The sequence below is a fragment of the Miscanthus floridulus genome, chromosome 16 (genome assembly GCF_019320115.1).
Source record: "Miscanthus floridulus cultivar M001 chromosome 16, ASM1932011v1, whole genome shotgun sequence".
NCBI classification, from domain to species: Eukaryota; Viridiplantae; Streptophyta; class Magnoliopsida; order Poales; family Poaceae; genus Miscanthus; species Miscanthus floridulus.
Window position 1 is genome coordinate 96,744,327 of NC_089595.1, and position 21,241 is coordinate 96,765,567.

At 42.1% G+C, this 21,241-nt stretch overlaps 2 protein-coding genes and 1 pseudogene across 2 annotated transcripts; 2 read left to right on the forward strand and 1 right to left on the reverse strand.

The window, feature by feature from the left end:
- The first annotated feature begins 2,976 nt into the window (after positions 1 to 2,976).
- LOC136511721 (uncharacterized) lies at positions 2,977 to 8,316 on the forward strand. Its single transcript, XM_066505756.1, has 7 exons — positions 2,977 to 3,178; positions 3,276 to 3,405; positions 4,554 to 4,626; positions 5,692 to 5,785; positions 6,407 to 6,520; positions 6,608 to 6,656; positions 7,519 to 8,316. Exons 2-7 carry the CDS (start codon positions 3,373 to 3,375, stop codon positions 8,029 to 8,031), a joined length of 876 nt encoding a protein of 291 aa, XP_066361853.1. The 5' UTR covers positions 2,977 to 3,178; positions 3,276 to 3,372; the 3' UTR covers positions 8,032 to 8,316.
- Positions 8,317 to 8,376: 60 nt separating this feature from the next.
- On the reverse strand, positions 8,377 to 9,176 carry LOC136511722 (cysteine proteinase inhibitor-like). Its single transcript, XM_066505757.1, has 3 exons — positions 9,030 to 9,176; positions 8,731 to 8,929; positions 8,377 to 8,595 (listed from the first exon to the last, which is right to left on the reverse strand). The coding sequence occupies exons 1-2, from the start codon at positions 9,159 to 9,161 to the stop codon at positions 8,732 to 8,734; spliced, it is 330 nt and encodes a 109-aa protein (XP_066361854.1). The 5' UTR covers positions 9,162 to 9,176; the 3' UTR covers positions 8,377 to 8,595; position 8,731.
- A 140-nt stretch (positions 9,177 to 9,316) lies between these two features.
- Positions 9,317 to 12,303, forward strand: LOC136511079 (uncharacterized; annotated as a pseudogene).
- Positions 12,304 to 21,241: the final 8,938 nt, after the last annotated feature.

Here is a 21,241-nt window from a genome sequence, read left to right on the forward strand (position 1 = left end):
TTTGGTGCACGCATAAGGTTAATTATTGTTTTCCTACATTAAAACTACTATGAAAACCATGAGCTAGGAAGAAGGCTAGTTTCTATTGATATTTATTGCTCTCTCACACACACTTCTAGAAACTATTTATGGAAATCATGGGTTGGGATTAGCCTAATAATGTCGTAAATGGAAGCCAGGCCAATGTCCCTTTTTAAATAATAGTACTAGTTATATGTCTTAGCTATTAGCTACTTCTCTAATCCAAATTATAAGTCGTTTTGGTTTCTCTGTGTACATATCTTTTACTACGTATTTAGATATATGTGTATGTATAGATATGTAAATTTTACTATGTATCTAGAAAAAATTAAATGACTTATAATTTAGAATACATAAAACTAGCTTTGGATAAGTAAAGGTTTTATCAACAACTTTCTACGCGACATGTCTTTTGTTGACAAGGAACACAAGTAGTCAATAAAGAATAATGTCAAGGGGATGGTTTGCATGGCAGAAGATTAAAGTAAAGAGACTAGGATATACAAAGATAGTCCATCCGTTCTAAAAAAGAATAATTCTTACTTTTAAAGAGTCAAATAATTTAAAGTTTAGTCAATGTTTTTTTTAAATAGTAACAATTATAGTATAGATGCTCTGTTTGCATCCACCTATCTAACTATTAAATGTGTTAGCCGTAAAAAAACTAGCTAATAGCTAATTGTTAGCATTTCAAAGGATGAATTTGAAACTTATACTTCCTCATTCTCTCAAACGCTTTCCTCAGATGAAGGAGATGTTGTTCCTCCGATTGAGCCATAATAACAATATCATCAATGTACACCTCCAATTCTCGGCCCACTATACCCTGGAATATGCTATTTTGAGTCCTCCGGTGTGTGGCTCGTGCATTCTTGAGACCGCATTACTCTCCACTCATAGGCACCAACAGGACCAGGGCATCTAAATGCAGTCAACTTATTAGTCAAATCTAAACAATGACCTTAGCTAATTTTTAGCAGCTAATCTGTTGTAAAGAAAAGAGCAGTTCTCATTTTAAAGAGTCATTAAAGTTGGTCAAATCTATAAAGAAATACTAACATTTGAAGTATTGAGACTCTCTTTACATCCATCCAACTAACTTAACTATCAAATGTGTTAGCTGGGTAAAACTATTAATAGCTAATTGTTACATGCCTGGTAGGTGAGACAGTTGAGGAACCTCATCTAATTTTTAGCAGCTAATTGTTAGTTGTTACATGGGATCCATACAAGCCTCGAATAAGTATCATCAGATTAATCATGTATCGTCCTGTTCGTTTGGCTTATAAGCCGTATTTTTCAGCCAATGAATAGTATTTTTCTCTCACAACAAATCAGCCAACAGTACTTTCAGCCATAACTTATCAGCCATGCGAACATGGAGCCTGTTCGGCAGGACTGAAAAATAAGTCAAAATACTGTTCCGGCTGATTGTTGTGAGAAAAAAATAATGTTCTATCTGGAAACACTGTTCACATGAACAGTGGTTTCGTGCCGGCCAGCCACCAGCCAGCCGAACACCCTCATGGCATATACTCTCATGGCAAGACCTTGTTTGGATCCATATAGAGCTAATAATTAGCTCCTTTGAATCCAATACATCCAACTAATTGTTCGCCAAATATTCAACTGTCAACTATCTCACTGGTCGGACCAAACTAGCTAATACGTAGCTAGCCAATATTAACTATGAGTAATTATCTAGCTAATAACTATTAACAACTAATGAACCAAACAAGGCCTAAATCCAATAGAGATATAAATGTGCTGCTTCATCCGTTCCAAAATTTAAATTTAGTTTTTTTAATACATAACTTTTTATTATGCACATAGATCCACGCTATGACTAGATACATATAGTAAAAATATTTGTACCTAAATATGCCAAAATGACTTATAAATTACTATGTTTATTCTAAATTATAAATTATTTTGATTTAGATACATAGCAAAACAAATACATCTAGAATAGCCACGATGACTTATAATTCAAAATGTAGAAAGTAGAATATAGGGAGTATATTTTTTAAAATCAAGTCAAGCTTAAAATTTTGATTTTAGTTTAAGTCTAAAATTGTATAAATTATTGTATTACTTTTGACATAAATAAATCAAGCGATGAAACGGGAATATCCGTGACACCGTTCAACTTTAGAGGCTCTCGTAGGTTCGAGGGGGTGGGTCGTTCTCGTTTTAGGCAATCTTTGCCTCGCTGGCGTTCCCTATTTTTTTTTTCCGTTCAGTTTACTCTATATTTAGGGCCTGTTTGGACTGTGGGAAAAAATTCATGTTTCTGCGTTTTTTCTGTAAAATTGAACTGATTCATGTGAAATTTCTACGAGATTTCTATGAAATTCCTGTGTTCCAAACAAGCCCTTAGTTTGTTCGGTCTCTTTTTTCAGCCGTAACAGTGTTTTTCTTCTATAAAATTTTAGCTAGAACAGTATTTTTCAGTCAATTTCAACTAAAATTCAGCCAGCCGAACGGGGCCTTTTATCTTTAATAACCTGCTAGTATAAAATTAAGCAATAAACGATAAGGATGTTTCTGATGGAAGAAAAGGAAAAAGGATAGATGACGGAGTTAAGTGACATGACGTGGGATCGCGTCAAGTCCTTATCTGACAGGTCACAAGGCTGACTCCAAGCGGGGTTCGTTGCCCCCAAATTTGGGAGGACTCTAGGCGCGTCCGGGCCGCTCGGTGAGCCGTCGGATTCCCCACCACCAGACCAGACGGACGGCGGACACGGGAGGCCAACAGCGCCACGGCTCTGCCCGCCCACCCAACCCCGCTCTGGCAAGCGGGCCCCGCACCCCGCCCGCGGATAGCCAAACGAACGAGAGGCTGCGCTGAACGCGCGGAAGGTCCACGGACGTGGGGCCCGCGCCTCCCCTCCCGTCCCGCGTTCTACTACCCGCGCGCGCTGTGGTGAGGTCACCGTGGGCGGGAACCAGCTCCGTGGACCCGGTCTGTTTGTACATAGGCACTTCGCGTGGTGTTCAATGCGGTGTTGGACTATGCACCGGGTCCACGGTCCAGATCCCTCGGGACGGATAGCGGAGGAGGCTTTGGCCCGATTCGCGCGGCCCGGCCCCGGATCGAACGATTTGGGGGAAAAGGTGTTGTGTTGCACAAAAGAGGCAAACACTAAAGCCGGTAACGGAAACCCTAATCCCCCAAATCCCCCAATCCCTCCCGAATTGCTATTTAATGTTCCTGTTCTTCCCCTCCGATCCGATGTCCATGTCCCCAGTAGCTGCGCTCCCCGCGGCGATCGAACACCCGGTCGCGGCACTCGCCGCCGTTGAGGAGGCTTCCGGCGCTGGTTCCAGCGCCTTGTCGTCGGCGCCATGAGGAAGAAGCTGGACACGCGCTTCCCCGCTGTAAGATTCAATCTCAGATCCTGCGATCGGTTTGAATTCCAGTATCCTGGTTCCTGTGCTTATGTGTGCGGATACGTGTGCCTGTGTCATGCCTGTGGCTGTTTGAATTTCTGATGGTGAAGTTTGCTTGCGATTTCTTTTTCTTTCTTCCTTATGAAAGGTTTCCCTATGATTCTACTGGAGCGGTATGCTCTAAATTCGTGGTATGCATGGTTGTGTTTCAACAAACTTTTTGTGGTTCGTTCAGGATACTTCAGGACTTTGGTTGGTTGGTGATTTTGTGGGCTTTGGTTGGTTGGTGATTTTGTGAATTCGCTGTAGATCTAAGTAGTCGATCTGTACAAAGTCCTGTAATGTTTAGGTCTTGTTTCCTACCACCAGCATTTCTGTGATAGTTTTTTGGCGTGGATCAGGTTACCTCAGAGGGTATTGTTTGAGAAGATTTAGTTTATAGACTTGCATGCTTAACTACCAGATCATAATTCTATGATTTGTTATAATTTAAGGAATGATGATGAGCAAAATTGTTGGTGTACGGATGCATTGAGAAGTTTTCAAATAATATTCTTTTTGGATGTTCGTTAAGCTACACCGTTGCTAGTTTAACCATTATTGATTGTCTGCAAGCCCTTATAATTCTAGACCTATGGTGGTTGATAGTGTGGTTACTGGATTATCAGCTTAGTTTTGTGAGAATGCTGGTTTTGTGATACCATCTGATTCCAAGCATGGTATAATCATCTGGTGTAATTTATATTCAAAAGAAATCATGTACTCATCAGTTATTTTGCAATGGTATTTTATCGTTGTGTTATGCATTTGTAGATTTAAATATTTATTTAGGCAGCAAAAGTATGTTTCACATGGAATCCCGTATGTGGTGCATAGTCATTTGGGATGCAATCTTCACTATCATTTGCTCTGAAATTATGTTTCTACATATGCTAGGATTGATGTTTATCACCTCATGTCGCAAAGCAAGTAGACAAATTGATTACATACCACTTTCATTTTTTCCTTAAGTGTGGAATGGAAAGGCAGTTGATGTTTAGTATGGGACAATCATAATTACGAACATTGCTTCAAGTAACTTCTTGACTATACCCTTGTGTTGATCTAATGTCGACTTATTGTGTTTTAACATACAGCCTCGGATTAAGAAGATCATGCAAGCAGATGAAGATGTGGGCAAGATTGCTTTAGCTGTACCTGTTCTAGTGTGTAAGTCAATCTACTATTTTTTTTGTTACCATTTACCTAGATAGCTGAAGGGCGGGCCTGGTGCAAGCGGTAGAGTCTTACCGCCTGTGACCGGAAGGTCCTGGGTTCAAGTCGCGGTCTCCTCGCATTGCACAGGCGAGGGTAAGGCTTGCCACTGACACTCTTCCCCAGACCCCACACAGAGCGGGAGCTCTCTGCACTGGGTATGCCCTTTTATTTACCTAGATAGCTGTTTGGCATCCTACTACATCAATTTTAGCCATATAGTTCTTTCACTAATCAGTAATCACTGCAGAATGAATCTTTTTTCCCGCCATGTTATGATTCTGTTATCCAAGAATTGATTAGGATTTAATTTAGGAGACCAAAAGGATAAAAACACATGCAACTAAACTATATTTTCATGTAAAGCGTGTACTTGCCATGCTTGTTGGTGTATTACTTTATCAGAAATAGAATGTTTTAATTGGTTCTTTGATTTTGATATTGGTGCCAAAATATTGTTATGTAATGTCAGGTGTTCTCTTCGGAAAGCTTAGGTACTTATAAGTATTACCAAGCAAAATGTGATAGCTCTCTATTGTTTCTGTAATTGTTTTGATGAAGTATGATGCAGTATGCTATAGTTATCACAATCTTCATCAATCATTACAACATATTATTTGGAGAAAGTTAAGTAATGTAGTAGCAAGATGAAATTGGTCCATAATTCCATTTGGTAGTGGATGTAGAAAATAAAACAGGACTACCGTTTTAAATAGTGTGGGTAATTTATCAGTTGCAAAGTATGCTTTAAATCATATGTTGATATCTGTACTCTAATTTCTGCTTTGTCTTCCGCTGGTGATACATGCACTTTTCTTTATTTAAATTGAACTGGCTTCCAGATTTTGAGATGATATGTCTGCATACTGTGCAAAGTAACTCCAAATTTGTCTTGCCATTTTAACTAGCCTATTATATTTTTGTAGTCTGTTTTTCAATATCAATATAATTTCTTTTAGCATTGTCCACATTTTGTTCAAATTATCTAACATACATGTCTTCAATGTCCTTGATTTGTAGCCAAAGCATTGGAGCTATTTCTGCAAGATTTATGTGATCGGACATATGATATTACAATTCGAAAGGGGGTGAAGACTGTGGGTTCTTCCCATTTGTAAGTTTACTTGACCCGTCTTCTTGTCATATGGAGTTTGGGCATAGTTTTTCGTTTGACCAATGTAAGAGGGAGGAGCAAGTTATAGAAAATATATATATGAGTGCATAGCCCTACTTGATTATCATGAAAAAGAAGCTTAGTAGTATTTATCTGCTTTACATTTTAGTCTTTCCTTTGTTGCATGTTGATTTTGCATGTCACATGTACAAGCAAGCAATAAACTCCAGTATATATTGGTATTGGCAAGGAAGGCCTTGCTTTGGCTTGGCAGGAGCATGGGTTCTGTACAGGCATTATTATCTGGTGATCCTGTGTACTAACTGCTGTTTAGGGTCCACATTAGTTTTGATCGAATCCTGTAAATTCTTTCTTTGCGGATATTTATAATGATCCTAGTCTTGTGAGAAAGAAAAATTAAGTGTGTGTCGCATGGCCTGTTGATTGATGGGGGAAATATGTAGAGAAGTGCTGGCGAGGCATGGGGTTGGGGTATAGGTTGTGTAATGTCATTGTACGGAGAGAAAATGAACTTATTTTCTGGATTGTAGTATCATTTTTTTGCATGTTTTTAATTCATCATTTCTTTTACTCATTAAGTTTTTTGCTTAATGTGTTCAGGAAACAGTGCATTCAAACGTACAATGTCTATGACTTCTTGACTGAAGTAGTCAGCAAAGTTCCAGACATTGGTCCTTCTGATGTTATTGCTGATGATAAGCTTGGCAAAAGGAGGTAAATTATCTATCTTGTAGTTAACAAGGTTCTTACATGTCCCAATCATCTTCCACGAAGTGTTAATAGATGTCGAATTGTCATCAGGAAAGCTGAAGAAGATGGAAGTGAGGAGGAATTAAAGAGGACAAGAAATGTAAGTCACTATTATCCATAAGACCATAACTCTATGTGGATGTTGCATATTTCACAGCTCATACATCTTTTAGAAAATTTGGCGAAATAGCCAATTTCACCCCTCAAGTTTTACTAGAGGCTCCATTTTGTCCCTGAACTTTTGGATCGGCCATTTCAATTCCATAACTTTCTCTTTTTGGGGCTCAAACTTGTCCTTGCTCCCATATGGCATGCCACATTGCATGCCTTGTCACCCGTGGACATCCGTTGCTGTTTCATCACACATGAAATGTCTCTTTTGCTCTTGTTTATGCTCAATTAGTAAGGGAATGGATGCAACAATATCCCAGTCCAATCGACTATGAGCATCCTTAACTATTTTTTACCCTTTTTGTTTCTTTACTGATTACTGATATGTTCCTTGTTGGATTATTGTTAATCGTACTCTCACTTATCACATAATATATCTGTAGACATCCTTTTATAGCTGCCAAGGGAGCAGATTAGTCATTGGTTGGAGATTACATTACATCATACATTCCTTTAGTAATATAGCAAAACAAGTGTAAAAGAGAATTCTTCCGTGATTGCTCAACAAAGGATGACCAGCACTGGCTAGGCATGCCATGTCAGTGTAAGGATATATTGGAGCCAAAAAAAGAGAGCTTAGTGACTATATTGGTCGGTTGGAAAGTCCCAAGGATGGACAAAGTGGTCTATTTTGACTACTATTAACTTAAAGTATCTGTCAGAACTTAATTTCCTGCTGTTATTTGTCTTCCAGATTTCACTTCATATTATTATCAAATATGATAATCCCATTTTCTATTGAGCCTTAGACTTTCTGAGTTCATTTTGCTGAATGAGTTGCTTTTGTGCAGGAGACAGAAAGCTATACAAGCAATGGCAGAGGCCGTGGGAGGGGCCGTGGGAGAGGCCGCCGTGGACGTGGAGCTTGGCGGGAGGTTGTCACAACTCATGAACAATTCGCGGAGAACCAATCTAGCAAGCTAGCCAGCCTAAAGGTGGAGGTAGCAGATGAGGTCCCGAATGCAACTGAAGCAAAAGTGGCTACTACACCAGTGAGCAATGCCAGGGCATCCTTAAGGAACATTGACTTGAATTTAGATCCAACTGATGAAGAGGATGAGGTTACAGTGCCACCCCAAGCCCAGCTGCCAGCTCTAGCAACTAGTTCCGCCGCAGCCACTGCAGGACCTGGACCATCTACTGGACCATCTGTTCCACGGTCAAAGGAAGGAGCAAAACTCAAGGACTTTATTGGTGCTTGGGAACTGCCTGACATGAACAAGATGGAGATGGACCCTGTCCAGTTTGCTTTGTCAACAAACCATAGATTGGAGGAGGATGAGGATTATGACAATGAAGACTAAGCTCCACCTTTATAGCTTCAGAGATGGTAAGTAGGAATAGCAGGACTACTGTAGGTTCAACTTAACTCTGTAGCAGTTCTCATGTATCATTTGTATCATAGCCGCCGAAGCTGCTGATGTAGCTTATAATGTTCCAGACTCCAGAGGTTAAGATCGTTCGACTAGTTGACTGTAATGTTCTAAAGTTAGGTTCCGTCAACAGCTAGTGCTTCTGCAGATAGTACCAGTTGTACATTCCAGTTGCTCTCCAGTTTAATGTTAATTATGCTTTTGCTTCCTTGGATAGTTGAGAAATTTCTTGGTGGTGTCATGTATGGCAACATAGAAAGCAAGAAGGCTTTCAGATTACTTAGCACAGCTCATTCCATTACAGGAGTCAATTTCATATAGGATACAACACATGTGGGTAAGATGCTGGTTTATTCATCATATTATACTTTTCCAGTGGGATGTATTTCATGTCCGACAGCTAAATTCTTTCGTTGTGCTCCAGCCTCCAGCGAAAAGCTTGTGAGCCTTGAGGGAAAAACACATCATGGCACTGGAAGATGGTACCTTCACTACCTGAAACATGGTTGCCCAAGCACAAGGAGAACTTTCAACAGTGATCGCAGCTTGCTAATACCAGGTTCTACAGAACGAACCATTTTAGTCTTTATTCCCTTCTACGCATTTCTTGTGCTGTGAAAGATCCTGTACCTCAGGCGGCCGCGGCGTCCCCGACCGGCTGGAAGCTCTGCAGCTGCTTGAAGTTCTCCCACACCTTCTCCCACACCCTGGCCTCGTACAGCTTCTTGCCGCCGCCGGCCTTCTTCACCTGGACGGTGAAGTGGTGCATGGTCCCGGCCACCACCTGGTGCCTCACCTTCACCAGCCTCTCGAACTCCAGCATCGCGTTCTGCACGTGTATTATACATACATGTGATAGATATACATCGTCAGTGACGGCTCCGATCTCCGATCTCAACTTAAAAAAGGTGCAAAGGAACGTGTCTTACGGTCTTGCTGTTGTGCTCGGCGACGGCGAAGCGCGCGAGCTCGATGGCCTCGAGGTCGTTCTCGTGGCCCGCCGGCGCGTCCCGGACGTCGCCCACCATCCCCACGCGCCGCTCGTTGTGTGCCTCGGCCATCGCTGACGCGGTCCGGTGACGGTGAGCGGATGTGAGGCGGGACGGAGAGGAAGCGGCGGCGAGACGACGGCCACTACCGCTAGTGGGAGCAGCAGGAGTAGCACCACCGAATGTCGTTGCTCCACGAAGCCAGATCCGCATACCTCTAGAGTGGAGGATTGGCAGGATTTATAGCGAGAGGGAACAAACTAAAAGCAACGGCGTGTGGGAGGTCTTTGCGCTGGTCGCCGTTTGCCGGACGATGCGAATACGGTGATGGGGACGTGGGCGTTGGGACGCGGGCGGGGCGAAGGATGCCGCGGTACGGCGACGCGACTCTGATCCGATGCTTTGCGAGGAAGCAAAGCGGTGCGGCGAAGGAATGCTGTGGAGCCGTCGGTATGCTTTGGCTCCTTGGACGGTCCCGTCACCTGTTTTGAGTTTTTTTTTTTTTTTTTTTTTTTTTTTTTTTTTTTGACGCGGAGTGAAATGATTCTCTGCCTAGAGCTTATTAGGGAAGAAATTGTGCGACCATGATGCATCGAATCGAATATGGCGTTTCAGTTCACACCAAGGTATGGCCGGTGAGAAGGAGAAAAATTAATATTTAACCCTGAGTTCGCAAGCCTTTATTTGACATCCAGTTCGTAATTTTTCCAATATTTGATCTCGCACACGCGAATTCTTTCAATCTGAAGATTTCTCATGTTTCCTCTCTTTTTCTATTTCCAAATAGAGATAAATGCACTGTAGGTCCATCAACTTTTTGTGCTGTGTCATTCAAGTCCATTAACTTTTGAAAGTGCAGGTTTGGGTACATGAACTTTTAAGTTGTGCCATTCAGGTCCAAATCTGTCCGTTTAGGGATTAGATCCTACGTGGCAATGCATGACAACACCATAGGTCATGTGAGCAGCACGTGAGGGCCCTTTGCCATTCATTTTTTTTGCCGATAGCCCCCTATGCTTTCCATTCCCTCACTCTTCACCCCTTCCTCTCCCTTCCCTTCGAAGACATCGTCTTCAGACGACGCCGGGGCGTTGGGTGGGACGACGGAGGCGGCGGGTGGTCGACCGACGCCGACATAGCCGGTGGAGGCGGTGAAGATTGTGCGGGGTGGTGGTGCCGAGCGCTGACTGCCGCGCAGATCGCGGCCGGTCGGCGCGATGGTGGCCTCTTTGCGACCACTGGGGGCACGGGCGCCACAGTATGGTGAGTTCTTCGATGTCATGAACTCTGAAATCGGTTGGTTTATGAGGTATTTCTTACGTCGATTGGGTCGCTTGTTGCAGAAAATATCTTATTTTGTCGGCTAGGGTTTCATGTATTGGTCATTTATGCTGTAGATTTTGGGGTTTTCTTCTGTAGGCACTGATGATGAAGAATTCTTAGTGGAAATGCATCATGGGGGGTGCTTTGTTTCTCAAGGGTTAAACAAATCCTATCCGGGTGGAAGAGTTAGTTGGTTTGACCACGTAGAAGTTGCTAAATGGTCTCCTCTTTTCATAGAGCAACTTGTTTTTAAGTTACACTACCCAAAAAATCCAAACATGAAGGTGTTCTGGCTGCTACCTGGGAAGAATCTTTCAAATGGGTTGAGATTGATTTGGTCTGACACAGACACAATGGTAATGTCCTCATTAGTTCACAAATTTAAGAATTTTGTGCTGTATTTGGACCATGATGACAACCTTTCTGGAATGCCTTGGGATGACAATGTTGCAAACCCATTGAACTCACCTCCCAAGGTTTTTAGTCCTATGAAGACTATGCATATGGACAATGCAGATAGTGGGAGGGTTGGTGATAACAGTGGAGAGGACCCTAATTTTGGTGATGGCAGAGATGATGACAGTGCTGGTGATAACAGTGAAGAGGACCCTGATTTTGTTGATTCTGACTACGAACTGGATGCAGATGATGATGACCTTTTTCAGTATGCAGATGATGAAGAAGCAAGCAAGAAGAAAGATAAGGGCAAGAAAGCTTTCAGTGTTGTAGATAACAGTGAAGATGACATGTCAACAGAAGATGATGAGCTGCAGTTGCCTGAATCAGATGATGAAAGTGGAGGAAGACTAAGGTTTTAGACTTTTAGAGAGCAGGATATGCATAACCCAATATTTAAGTTGGGTCAATTGTTTGCAACCCCTGAGATTCTAAGGGAAGCAATTACAGAATACAGTTTAAAGCATAGGGTTGAAATTAAATTGCCAAGGAATGAGAAGAAGAGGATTGAAGCACACTGTGTAGAAGGTTGTCCTTGGAACTTGTATGCTTCAGTGGATAGCAGATCCCATGGTCTGGTTATCAAGCAATTCAATGGACAACACACATGCCAGAAAAAGTGGGTTTTGAAGAGGTGCACATCAAGATGGCTTGCTGACAAGTATCTGGAAACATTTAGGGCAGATCAGAAGATGAGCCTCACAAATTTTGCTAGGTCAGTACAGAGGGACTGGAACATAACTCCAGCAAGGTCCAAGCTTGCTAGAGCTAAAAGATTAGCTATGAAGAAAGTTATGGGAGATGAGGTGGAGCAATACAAGTTACTTTGGGATTATGGTCATGAACTTAGAAGAAGTAACCCAGGCAGCAGCTTCTTTCTGAACCTGGATGGCAATGTATTTAGCACATTGTACATGTCATTGTATGCATGTAAAAGAGGTTTCTTGACTGCATGTAGGCCTATCATATGCTTGGATGGATACCACATTAAGACTAAGTATGGTGGACAAATACTGACAGTTGTGGGCATTGATCCAAATGGATGTATCTTTCCAATTGCCATTGGAATAGTGGAAGTGGAATCACTAGTGACATGGAAGTGGTTTTTGGAGACACTAAAAAATGACCTTGGCATAGATAACACATATCCTTGAACCATCATGACAGATAAACAAAAGGTAAAAACAGCACTGTATCCTTTGTTGTAGTTGTTTGCTAGGTGAAAACACCATTTTCATATGTTTGTACTTTTGTTTTTAGGGTCTTATTCCAGCAGTTCAACAGGTCTTCCCTGACTCTGAACATAGGTTCTGTGTCAGACACCTATATTCCAACTTCCAACACCACTTCAAAGGTGAAAATCTCAAGAACCAGCTTTGGTGTTGTGCAAGGTCAAGTTCAATACCTCAGTTCAATAGGAACATGGAGAAAATGAAGACCCTGGATCAGAAGGCCTATGAGTGGTTGCAGAAGATGCCTTTCAACACCTGGGTCAGAGCTTACTTCAGCACTTTTCCAAAGTGTGACATGTTGCTGAACAACAGCTGTGAAGTGTTCAACAGTTATATCTTGGAGGCAAGGGAGATGCCAATTCTTAGTATGCTAGAGCAGATCAAGGGACAGCTAATGTCCAGGTTCTACAAAAAACAGAGGGAGGTGGGAGAAGAGTGGCAGGGACCCATCTGTCCTATGATAAAGAAGATAATTAATAGGAACACAGAATGGGCCAATACATGTTATGCAATGCCTGCTGGACAGGGCATATTCCAGGTACAAGATAGGGACTATAGGTTCATAGTGGACATCAATATGAAGACTTGTGATTGCAGAAGGTGGGACCTCACTGGAATCCCTTGCTCTCATGCAATTTCATGCTTGAGGCATGAAAGGATCACACCAGAGTCAAGTTGTTCCCGAGTGTTACTCTTCTAATAGCTATCTCAGTGCTTATGGCCACAATGTGTGGCCATGTAAAGACAAGAGCACATGGCAGAAAGTTGGAGGCAATGTAATTCTACCACCAGTATATGTGAAGAAAGTTGGAAGGCCTCCTAAATCAAGGAAGAAGCAGCCATCTGAGGTACAAGGTAGTCATGGACCAAGGTTGACAAAGCATGGAATTCAAATGACATGTAGATATTGTGGAGACAAAGGACATAACAGGGCTACATGTAGCATGAGAAAGGTTGGACTTCCACCCAAGACACCTGCACAGAGGAGCCAAACTTCTATGCCAATTGAAACTGAAGAGGTTTTTGAGGAAGCTGCAACTGAAGATTATAGTGACATGCCAATGATGCCAGTTCAAACTGCTATGCCAGTGATTAGTCAGGTAACTGCTCATGTTTAGCACATTGTACTAGTATGTCTTATCTAAGTTATCAAATATATGTTATAGGTTTCCATGTTTGAAGAAACTGACATGCCAATGATGTCCCAGTTATCAAGTACCATGATGTCCCAGATGCAAGCAGAGGTTAGTGTCACTGTCATTTAATTCCTCCAGATCACCCAACATCTTATTCAAACTAATCATCTCCATTCTCAGTCATCACAGAGTAGATTACTGGAAAAAGAACCACTTCCATTTTCAAGCTTCATATTGTCTAACCAACCAGCAGCTAGGCTAGTTCCACCCACTACTGCAACACAGGCTGGGAGATCAAGGTCCACTACTGTGAAGAAAACAACTGCTACAAAGAAGACTGCGGCTGGCAAGAAGAAAACATCCCACAAGAAGGTTTCTGCTGCAATGAACAATCCTGATGGTGCTGTTGGTTGAAGAGGACAAGTAATGATGTGTGTGAAATTGTAAATCATGCAAAAACTCTAAGTGCATGTTCTTCTTTTCTGCCTTTTGTACAGCAGAAAGATGACCTTTTGGTTAGGTATAAGTATGTGAATGACATGTATGCTTTGGTTGCAAAACAATGCTCCAGTTCACTAGAATGATATCAAAGCATCTTTGGATTATCAGTTCATATTCTGTGTACACTCTATGCTTGTTGAAATCAGTTTGGATTTCTTTAATTTTTCAAGATGAGAAAAAAATTGCAAAATCACATTCACATTTTAGACAATACACCTTCAAATTGCATAGAACTTCATAACTTAGTCATTCATCCGTACACATTCAGACCTTAATGCTGATTACAACCAGGATCAAGAACGGCAACAAGGTAATACATAGAGCCATGAAACAAGTCAGTTGCATCAACCTAACTAAGTTGTCACCAGTTCTAACCAAGGTTTTCAAATGTTTCATAATATCAGCATCAACACCAATGCCTCTTTCCTTCTTCATCCCTACGACTGCTTCCTGCTCCTTGGATTCCACAACTTGCTCGGCAATGGAGGCACTTGCTTGCTCCTGTGGCATCAGATGCTGACGAAATCCCATGCCCTCCATCTTCAAAGAATCAACATGTTCGATATACTCCTTCTCCCATTTGAAAAAGGGACAGCCCAAGCCTTTGCGCTACAAGCAAGAGGAAAGGATCAATCTTCACTGCAAACTGCAATGTAAACACCTAGTCGAATCAAAATAGTTTCAATCTCACCTTGTGGGCCGGGCAACAGTAGAAAACCTCACCGTCGCTCCAGGGTTGCTTCAAAATACGCCGAACCACCTGCCACTTGTGGCATTCTGTGCACCTAATCAGTGGAACATCACCTGGTTTATCCAGATCTGCAACGGAGGAGCTTGAATCTTGAGGGAACATCGGCGTCGCCTCCATCGTCCCACCCAGCGCCCCGGCGTCGTCTGAAGACGATGTCTTCGAAGGGAAGGGAGAGGAAGGGGTGAAGAGTGAGGGAATGGAAAGCATAGGGGGCTATCGGCAAAAAAATGAATCGCAAAGGGCTCTCACGTGCTGCTCACATGACCTATGGTGTTGTCATGCATTGCCACGTAGGATCTAATCCCTAAACGGATAGATTTGGACCTGAATGGCACAACTTAAAAGTTCATGTACCCAAACCTGCACTTTCAAAGTTAATGGACTTGAATGACACAGCACAAAAAGTTGATGGACCTACAGTGCATTTATCTCTTCCAAATATCTCTTGTCACTCCTGAGGCCATGGAAAAGGCCAAAATACCCCTACCTCCTTAACCTATTCTCCCTGGAATCGAAAGCACGCTCATTCGCCCATGTTTCTGCTTTGCGCAAGGCGTCGCAACAACGCCCACGGAGGTCGCCACCCGCCCAGTTCTCTGCCGCGCGCCTAGCCCCACTTCGCCCCACCTAGGTCCCGGTCGCCCGCCACCCTTACCTAGCCCGACAGCTAGGGTTTGGGCTAGCCGTGGTCGACCCTTGCTGTAGGCCGGCCGCCACCGGTGTCCGGCTGTCCCTGGTTGCCCGACACCGCCTGCCCGAAGTTGTTGGGGGAGAAAAGCGTGCGAGCCGAGGGAAGCAAGGCGCTGGGTGAGCAGCCAGGCCACCGGCTTAGAGGAGAGGGTAATATTGCCATTTCCTGTGTCATAAACAGTGTAAAGAGGCCGCTGAAAATAAGAAATGAGAGAGAAATCCTTCGTAATCTCTTAGATCGGAACAATTCGCATGCACAGGGTCAAATATTGAAAGGTTTACAAATTTGATGTCAAATATTAAGAGGCTTGCGAACTCATAGTTAAATATTGAAATTTCTCGATGAAAAGGGAGTGTTAAAGGGGATTCTACCAGAGTTAGTGGAGGGAGGTCTCACTCATTTGTAGTGAGCAGACGACACAATTCTGTTTCTGGACTACCCAGATCAAGAGATTACTAAACATAAATTTTTTGTTGTTTTGTTATGAAGAGATGTCTGGAATGAGGATACTCAAAGAGTGTTTACCGTAGGTCTCAATGACAGGGAAAGTCAGAATATAGCTTATGCTTTCAATTGCACACGGCAAGTGACAGAAGATTAACTAAGGCTGAATTAAGTGAGTAAGAGGCGGAAATAGAGAGAAGATTAGAGATCTAAAAATGTGGACACTTGTTATGTGGAGGGAGATCTATCTTGATTAATACAAGCTTCACTAGCATTCCTGTATCTTATGGGTTTCTATTGGCTACATGAAGGAACTTACCAGAGATTTGACTCTGCTAGAGGGGAAATGCTTTCGGGAAGGAGTGGGAAATAAAAAGAAATAACATATGATCAAATGGAAAATTACCAAGCCAAACAAAGAAAGGTTCTTTATGGTGGTTTTGAAATTATTGAGCACATAAAAGGAAATAATGCAAGTGAACGTACAAAATAGAAAAACTTGTCTATTTTGGAAGGACAACTGGAAATCTGAGCCACTTTCTAGTACACTACCTAAACTTTTCTCCTTTCCAAAGAACAAGTCAATTTTAGTAGCCAAAGCAATTGAAGGCCATTTCACAACTCTCTTTCATTTGCCTCTGTCTGAAGTGGCCTATGGGCAGTTGCAAAATCTTGCCGCTGAGTTGATCTCCCTGAACTTATCCGAAACAGGGATATCTGGAGGCTTTCCACAAACTCGAGTCTATACTCTTCGACAAAAGTTTACAGGAAAATCATGGAAACCACTCCAGTGCACAGAGTTAACAAATGGATGTGGGACTCTTTGTCAGCCAAAAAACAAAGTTTTCTTTTGTCTTCTTCTGAAAGACAGGCTAAGTACAAGAAATATCCTGAGAAGGAAAAATATGCACCTTGACTATTAAAAAAATTGTGTCCTCTGCAACCTTTTGGAGGAGGAAACTGTAGAACATCTCTTCCTGTTCTGCCCGTTTGTAAGAGACTGCTGGGAACTGCTAAATATAGATATACCGATGAATGACTCGATTCCCAATATCATGGATGGGATTAATCATTAGTTCAACTCAAATTTTTCATGAATGGGGTAATACTCATTTGCTGGACTATATGGTCAGCCATGAATGATCGCATCTTCAGAGGCATTCAACAAAGATGTTCAAGCCTCCAAGGAGCTACTAATCAGGGAGCTTAATTTAGTTTCTCTAAGAGTCAAGCTAGCTTTTAGCGTTTTTGTTTGATCAATGGCTTCAGACTTTTTTGTAATGGTTGTTCTTCTCCTTCTTCTCTTCTTCTCTTTTTTGTTGTTCCCTAATTTGTACTGTTCTGTTAACTCTCGTTAATGCATTTCTTTCTGCTGTAGGGGTTCTGCCCCTTCAGTTACCCTAAAAAAATGGGATGCCTTGGTAAACCTAAAGAGTTTGGAGACCTCGGTTTCATTGATACAAGGGCTATGAATACAACATTATTATGTAAGTGGATCTACGGGTTGGAGAGTGGAGAAGAGAGTATGTGTATGAGCTTGCTTACAAAGAAATATTTAAGAGGTAAAGGTTTTAACCAAAGCAATAACGGTGGTTCCCAGTTTTGATAAGGACTGCATGAAGTTAAATGACTGGTTTAAAAAAGGCAAGGGGTAACTTAGTAAAAAGTAGGAAACAAACAAGATTTTGGGACAGGGACAGGGATGGAAGGAAAAGCTCGCCCGCTAGCATTCCCAGGGACAGGGACAGAATTTTTCTCCCTGCGGGGATGGGGTTGGGGAGCTATCCCCCGACGAGGAATTCCTCATCGACATCCCTAGCAATGGTTAGTCTGGCGTAGGATAGCATCGGCAGATGGTGTAAGTGGCAATGATGCCACGACAACAGCAACACAACTTGCAACGCCCTGCAACGGCTTGCCTTGCATGGAAATGGCTTGCTCAGTATGGAACATTATGTTTAACTGTGGCACAAGCAGTGACGATGGGTTGTCGACTTGTAAGTTTTGTTATCGACTTGTAAGTTTTGTTATCCGATGTTGGGCTGGTTACAGAATTACATTGCTTGTGCCTTCTTTCGTTGAGGGGACGATGGTGTGGTTTGGTCCTGCTTCATTGTTCTACAGGTTGTGTTGTCTCAATTCAATCTTTTAGTTTACAAAATAAATATTTTAATAGAATACTACTTTTATAGATATAGAATAAATTTATAGATATAGAATAAAGAAGTATTCTGTAAAAAATGAATGAAATTGATAATAAGAAAGTTATAAAAAGGGGAATTCATTAAAATAAAATATTTTGTTTTCTTTTCCCATTCTCATCTCCTTTCTATCCTTCTAATCGAACTTGAATAAGGAACCAACTGATGTAGTCTTTGTTGTTTTTATTTGTTTCATAAGTTGCTTTTGTTGTTTGGGTCATATTGCGTAGTTGTAATTTGGTTGTTTTACCCGGTTTGATTCCTTTTTTTTTTAATATAAAAGGCAGCTCACTATCGGGTTCGTAAAAAAATAGAGTAAGATGGTGGTCAGCAGTGATCGTTCTTCCAATGATCCAATGAAAAGAAACAGAGGACCACACCCAAATTATGTAGAGCATCTTCGGCAGTCCCCAATTTCTAACCCCCAATGAGAAAAATATGTTATTTTGGAGATCTCGTAGCTCTAGCAGTTTCTCAAACCCAACCCCAATGAGAATTTTTTTTTCTCAGTCCCTCATCAAATCATAGCCTCTCACCCCTTAAATAAAGGGGAGACCTCTCCTCCCTAATCCACTATTTTCTCGTTCTGCTGAAAAGAAGACCTTCAAAATCTCAAAACATATTTTATATCTTCCCCAATAACTAGTTTTTGAGGTTCAAGTTTTCTCAAATTGCTGGAGATGCTCTCCCTCACTGCTTGACATAGAACCATTGGGCAGCTCAGTTCCTATATATACTCAGGGTTCAAAACTACAGCAAAAAATTCAGATTTCTTGAATTTCATACAATTTCAGTCCTGAACGAAAGAAACTTCGGCCCCCTAAAAGCACAACTGTTCATCGCAAATAAGCATGTACTACAAAACTCTATTATAAGTTTCAGGCAATTTGGCGTTTCTCGTTGGCAATTACTGAAGCAGACGCAAACTGAATCCATGCTCGGTGGTGATATATTCTTACTGGCTAAAATGGAATGAGATCCTGTGCAGACCTTCGTTTTACCTCAGTCAGCATTCGCGACCGGCTGGGATGCCTGAAGCCCCTTATGTTACATTGATCTCTACCAACTTTGGCCCAACAGCTAATTAGACCATTGATCCGTGTCTTGATCGGAGGCGCCTAATTTTATCTATGGTTGGTAGGCCTCTGTCGCACAGCGCCATAAAAAAAAGTGGAGACCAGAGCACAAGGCACGAGATTCACCTGCGCTGCCACAACTCACCTACATCCTAACCCTAACCCGATCTAGAGAGAGTGCGCTGCCAGCGACGAGAAACGCCGCCACCGGCCACCGTCGACTCTGCACCGCCTCTCTACGACCGCGCCTCCACCGCGTCACCGACATCGACGTGATGGCTAGCTTGTCTTCCTCGAAGGCGGCCGATGCGGCGGCCGATGCTCTATGGCCAGTGGATCCTGTTAATTTATCAATGGTATCGGAGCCAGGTTACTAGACGTAGATCTAGCTTTTGAGGTATATCAGAACGAGAAACTTAGAAGGAGGTGATTTAAATTTTACTTTAGAAAAGGATTTTGAAGCTTTATTTTCTCATTTATTCTCTGATACCACATGTGGCAGAACCGTCTAATCTAATACCTCCCAGGAGTACTTGTCTTCCATTAGACACTAAGTACCTAAGAGATGACACTAAACTATGCAGTTCCGTCGAGCACACCCCAAGGAAGAACTCAAAAATCCATATTTTTCCATCAGGATCATAAATGAGAGAATAAAGCTTACAATATTCTTAAATCATTTCTTATATCACTTTATTACAGTACCAAAATATTATATCAATTTATTATAACAACAAAATATAACAATGTTATCAGAGTTACAGAGGAAGCAGGGTTAATTTAACGACATGGTGGAGCATTAGCATAGTGGATATTTTTATACAAGAGCTGCTAGCAGATTTTATATCTTTTTTTTATAAAAAACCTTTCGTAAATGTTATAAAAAAACACTATGGTCGTAGCGTAAAATGAATCCTTTCAGAGTCCACCAGAAGGTTTCCACACATAAGAGTCAGCTCTAAGTATCCTCTGATCACTTGCAATAGGGGAGTAAAACCCTAAGTATTCGATTGTACTCAGCAAGACTTACCCGACAGGAGAAAAATAAAAGACTCTAAGGATATACAAGGCTATCTGGCTCGTGGGTTATTGCATCTGTGGAAGCATTACTAAACGTGTGTCCTTATATTCAATTTCATTAGCAATCATCATTGGTTCATTAACTAACCATTCTATGTAAGTGAAGGGTCAAGATGGTGGACTAGAGGAAGGGTGAATAGTTCTTTCTAAATTTAATCGAGCCGGATAACCAAAACAAATATGGAATTAAAACAATCGGTCTAGCCAAGACTACATCCCTCTATCGAAGCTCACAAATACCTTATAAATATCCTAATTAGCCAACAAAGATGCCGAGCTAGCTAGAGCTCACCAATCCAATTCTAGGAGCAAGATCACACAAACCTGTGTCACTAGTATTTTGCACACCGAAGAGCTCCTACATAATTCTAGTAAACAAAAGCACAAAGCTCGTAAGCTCACTAGCAATGCTCAATAACAAGATAACTAATGTCAAATTAGAGAGCGCAACTATTTAGCTAAACAAACTAAGCAATCTGACTAAAAGATTACATAAACCAAATTAGCCACGTAAGAAAACTACTTCTATGCTACACAAGTAAGAAGGTAACTAGTGAGCTACACATGCTAACTAATTACAAGAGCAACTACACAAGCACAATGTATATAAAAGTAATTACAAGCTTGTGTAAGAGGATTGCAAACCAACGGAAAGAACAATGTTGACACGGTGATTTTTCTCTCGAGGTTCACGTGCTTGCCAACACGCTACGTCCCCGTTGAGACAAGCTCTAAGGTTGTCGTGGGTCCTCTTGCTAGTGGTGATCCGCAAGTCACACTCTTCCATATGGAGTGCTTACCACAAGCTCTAGCACTTGATCCGGCAGGATCACTTGTCGCCCTTCGCGTCTCGCTCTACTAGAGTTGCTCTTCGTGGCTTCCACAGGGCGAGCACAATGCCCTCACAAAGCTCTTCTCTAGAGCACCGCATAAGCTTCTTGCAGGCTTCGACGGAGACCACCACCAAGCCGTCTAGGAGGTGAAAACCACTAAGAATAACAAACACCATCAGCTTGCAACTCGATCACCTAGTGCCACTCAATGCAACCTCACGATGCAATCACACTAGAATCGCTCTCTCACACACAATCGGATGATCACTATCAAGAGTATGTAAGATGAAGGGCTCCTAAGCACTCTCAAGCATGGACACAAAGTCCCCCAAGGTGCACTCTCTCAGCCATGGCCAAGACCCCTTCTATTTATAGCCCCCACGAAAATAGAGCCGTTGTATCCCTTCACTGGGCACTGCTCGGGGCGA

What these genes read in the sequence shown, in the direction of transcription:
- LOC136511722 (XM_066505757.1), bottom strand. Translation starts at nt 9,161, where the DNA reads ATGGCCGAGGCACACAACGAGCGGCGCGTGGGGATGGTGGGCGACGTC. An exon ending in CCGAGCACAACAGCAAGACC is followed by an intron (nt 8,930 to 9,029) that starts GTAAGACACGTT and finishes ATACACGTGCAG; the next exon opens with AACGCGATGCTGGAGTTCGA.
- LOC136511721 (XM_066505756.1), top strand. Translation starts at nt 3,373, where the DNA reads ATGAGGAAGAAGCTGGACACGCGCTTCCCCGCT. An exon ending in AGCTGTACCTGTTCTAGTGT is followed by an intron (nt 4,627 to 5,691) that starts GTAAGTCAATCT and finishes CTTGATTTGTAG; the next exon opens with CCAAAGCATTGGAGCTATTT. An exon ending in GATAAGCTTGGCAAAAGGAG is followed by an intron (nt 6,521 to 6,607) that starts GTAAATTATCTA and finishes AATTGTCATCAG; the next exon opens with GAAAGCTGAAGAAGATGGAA.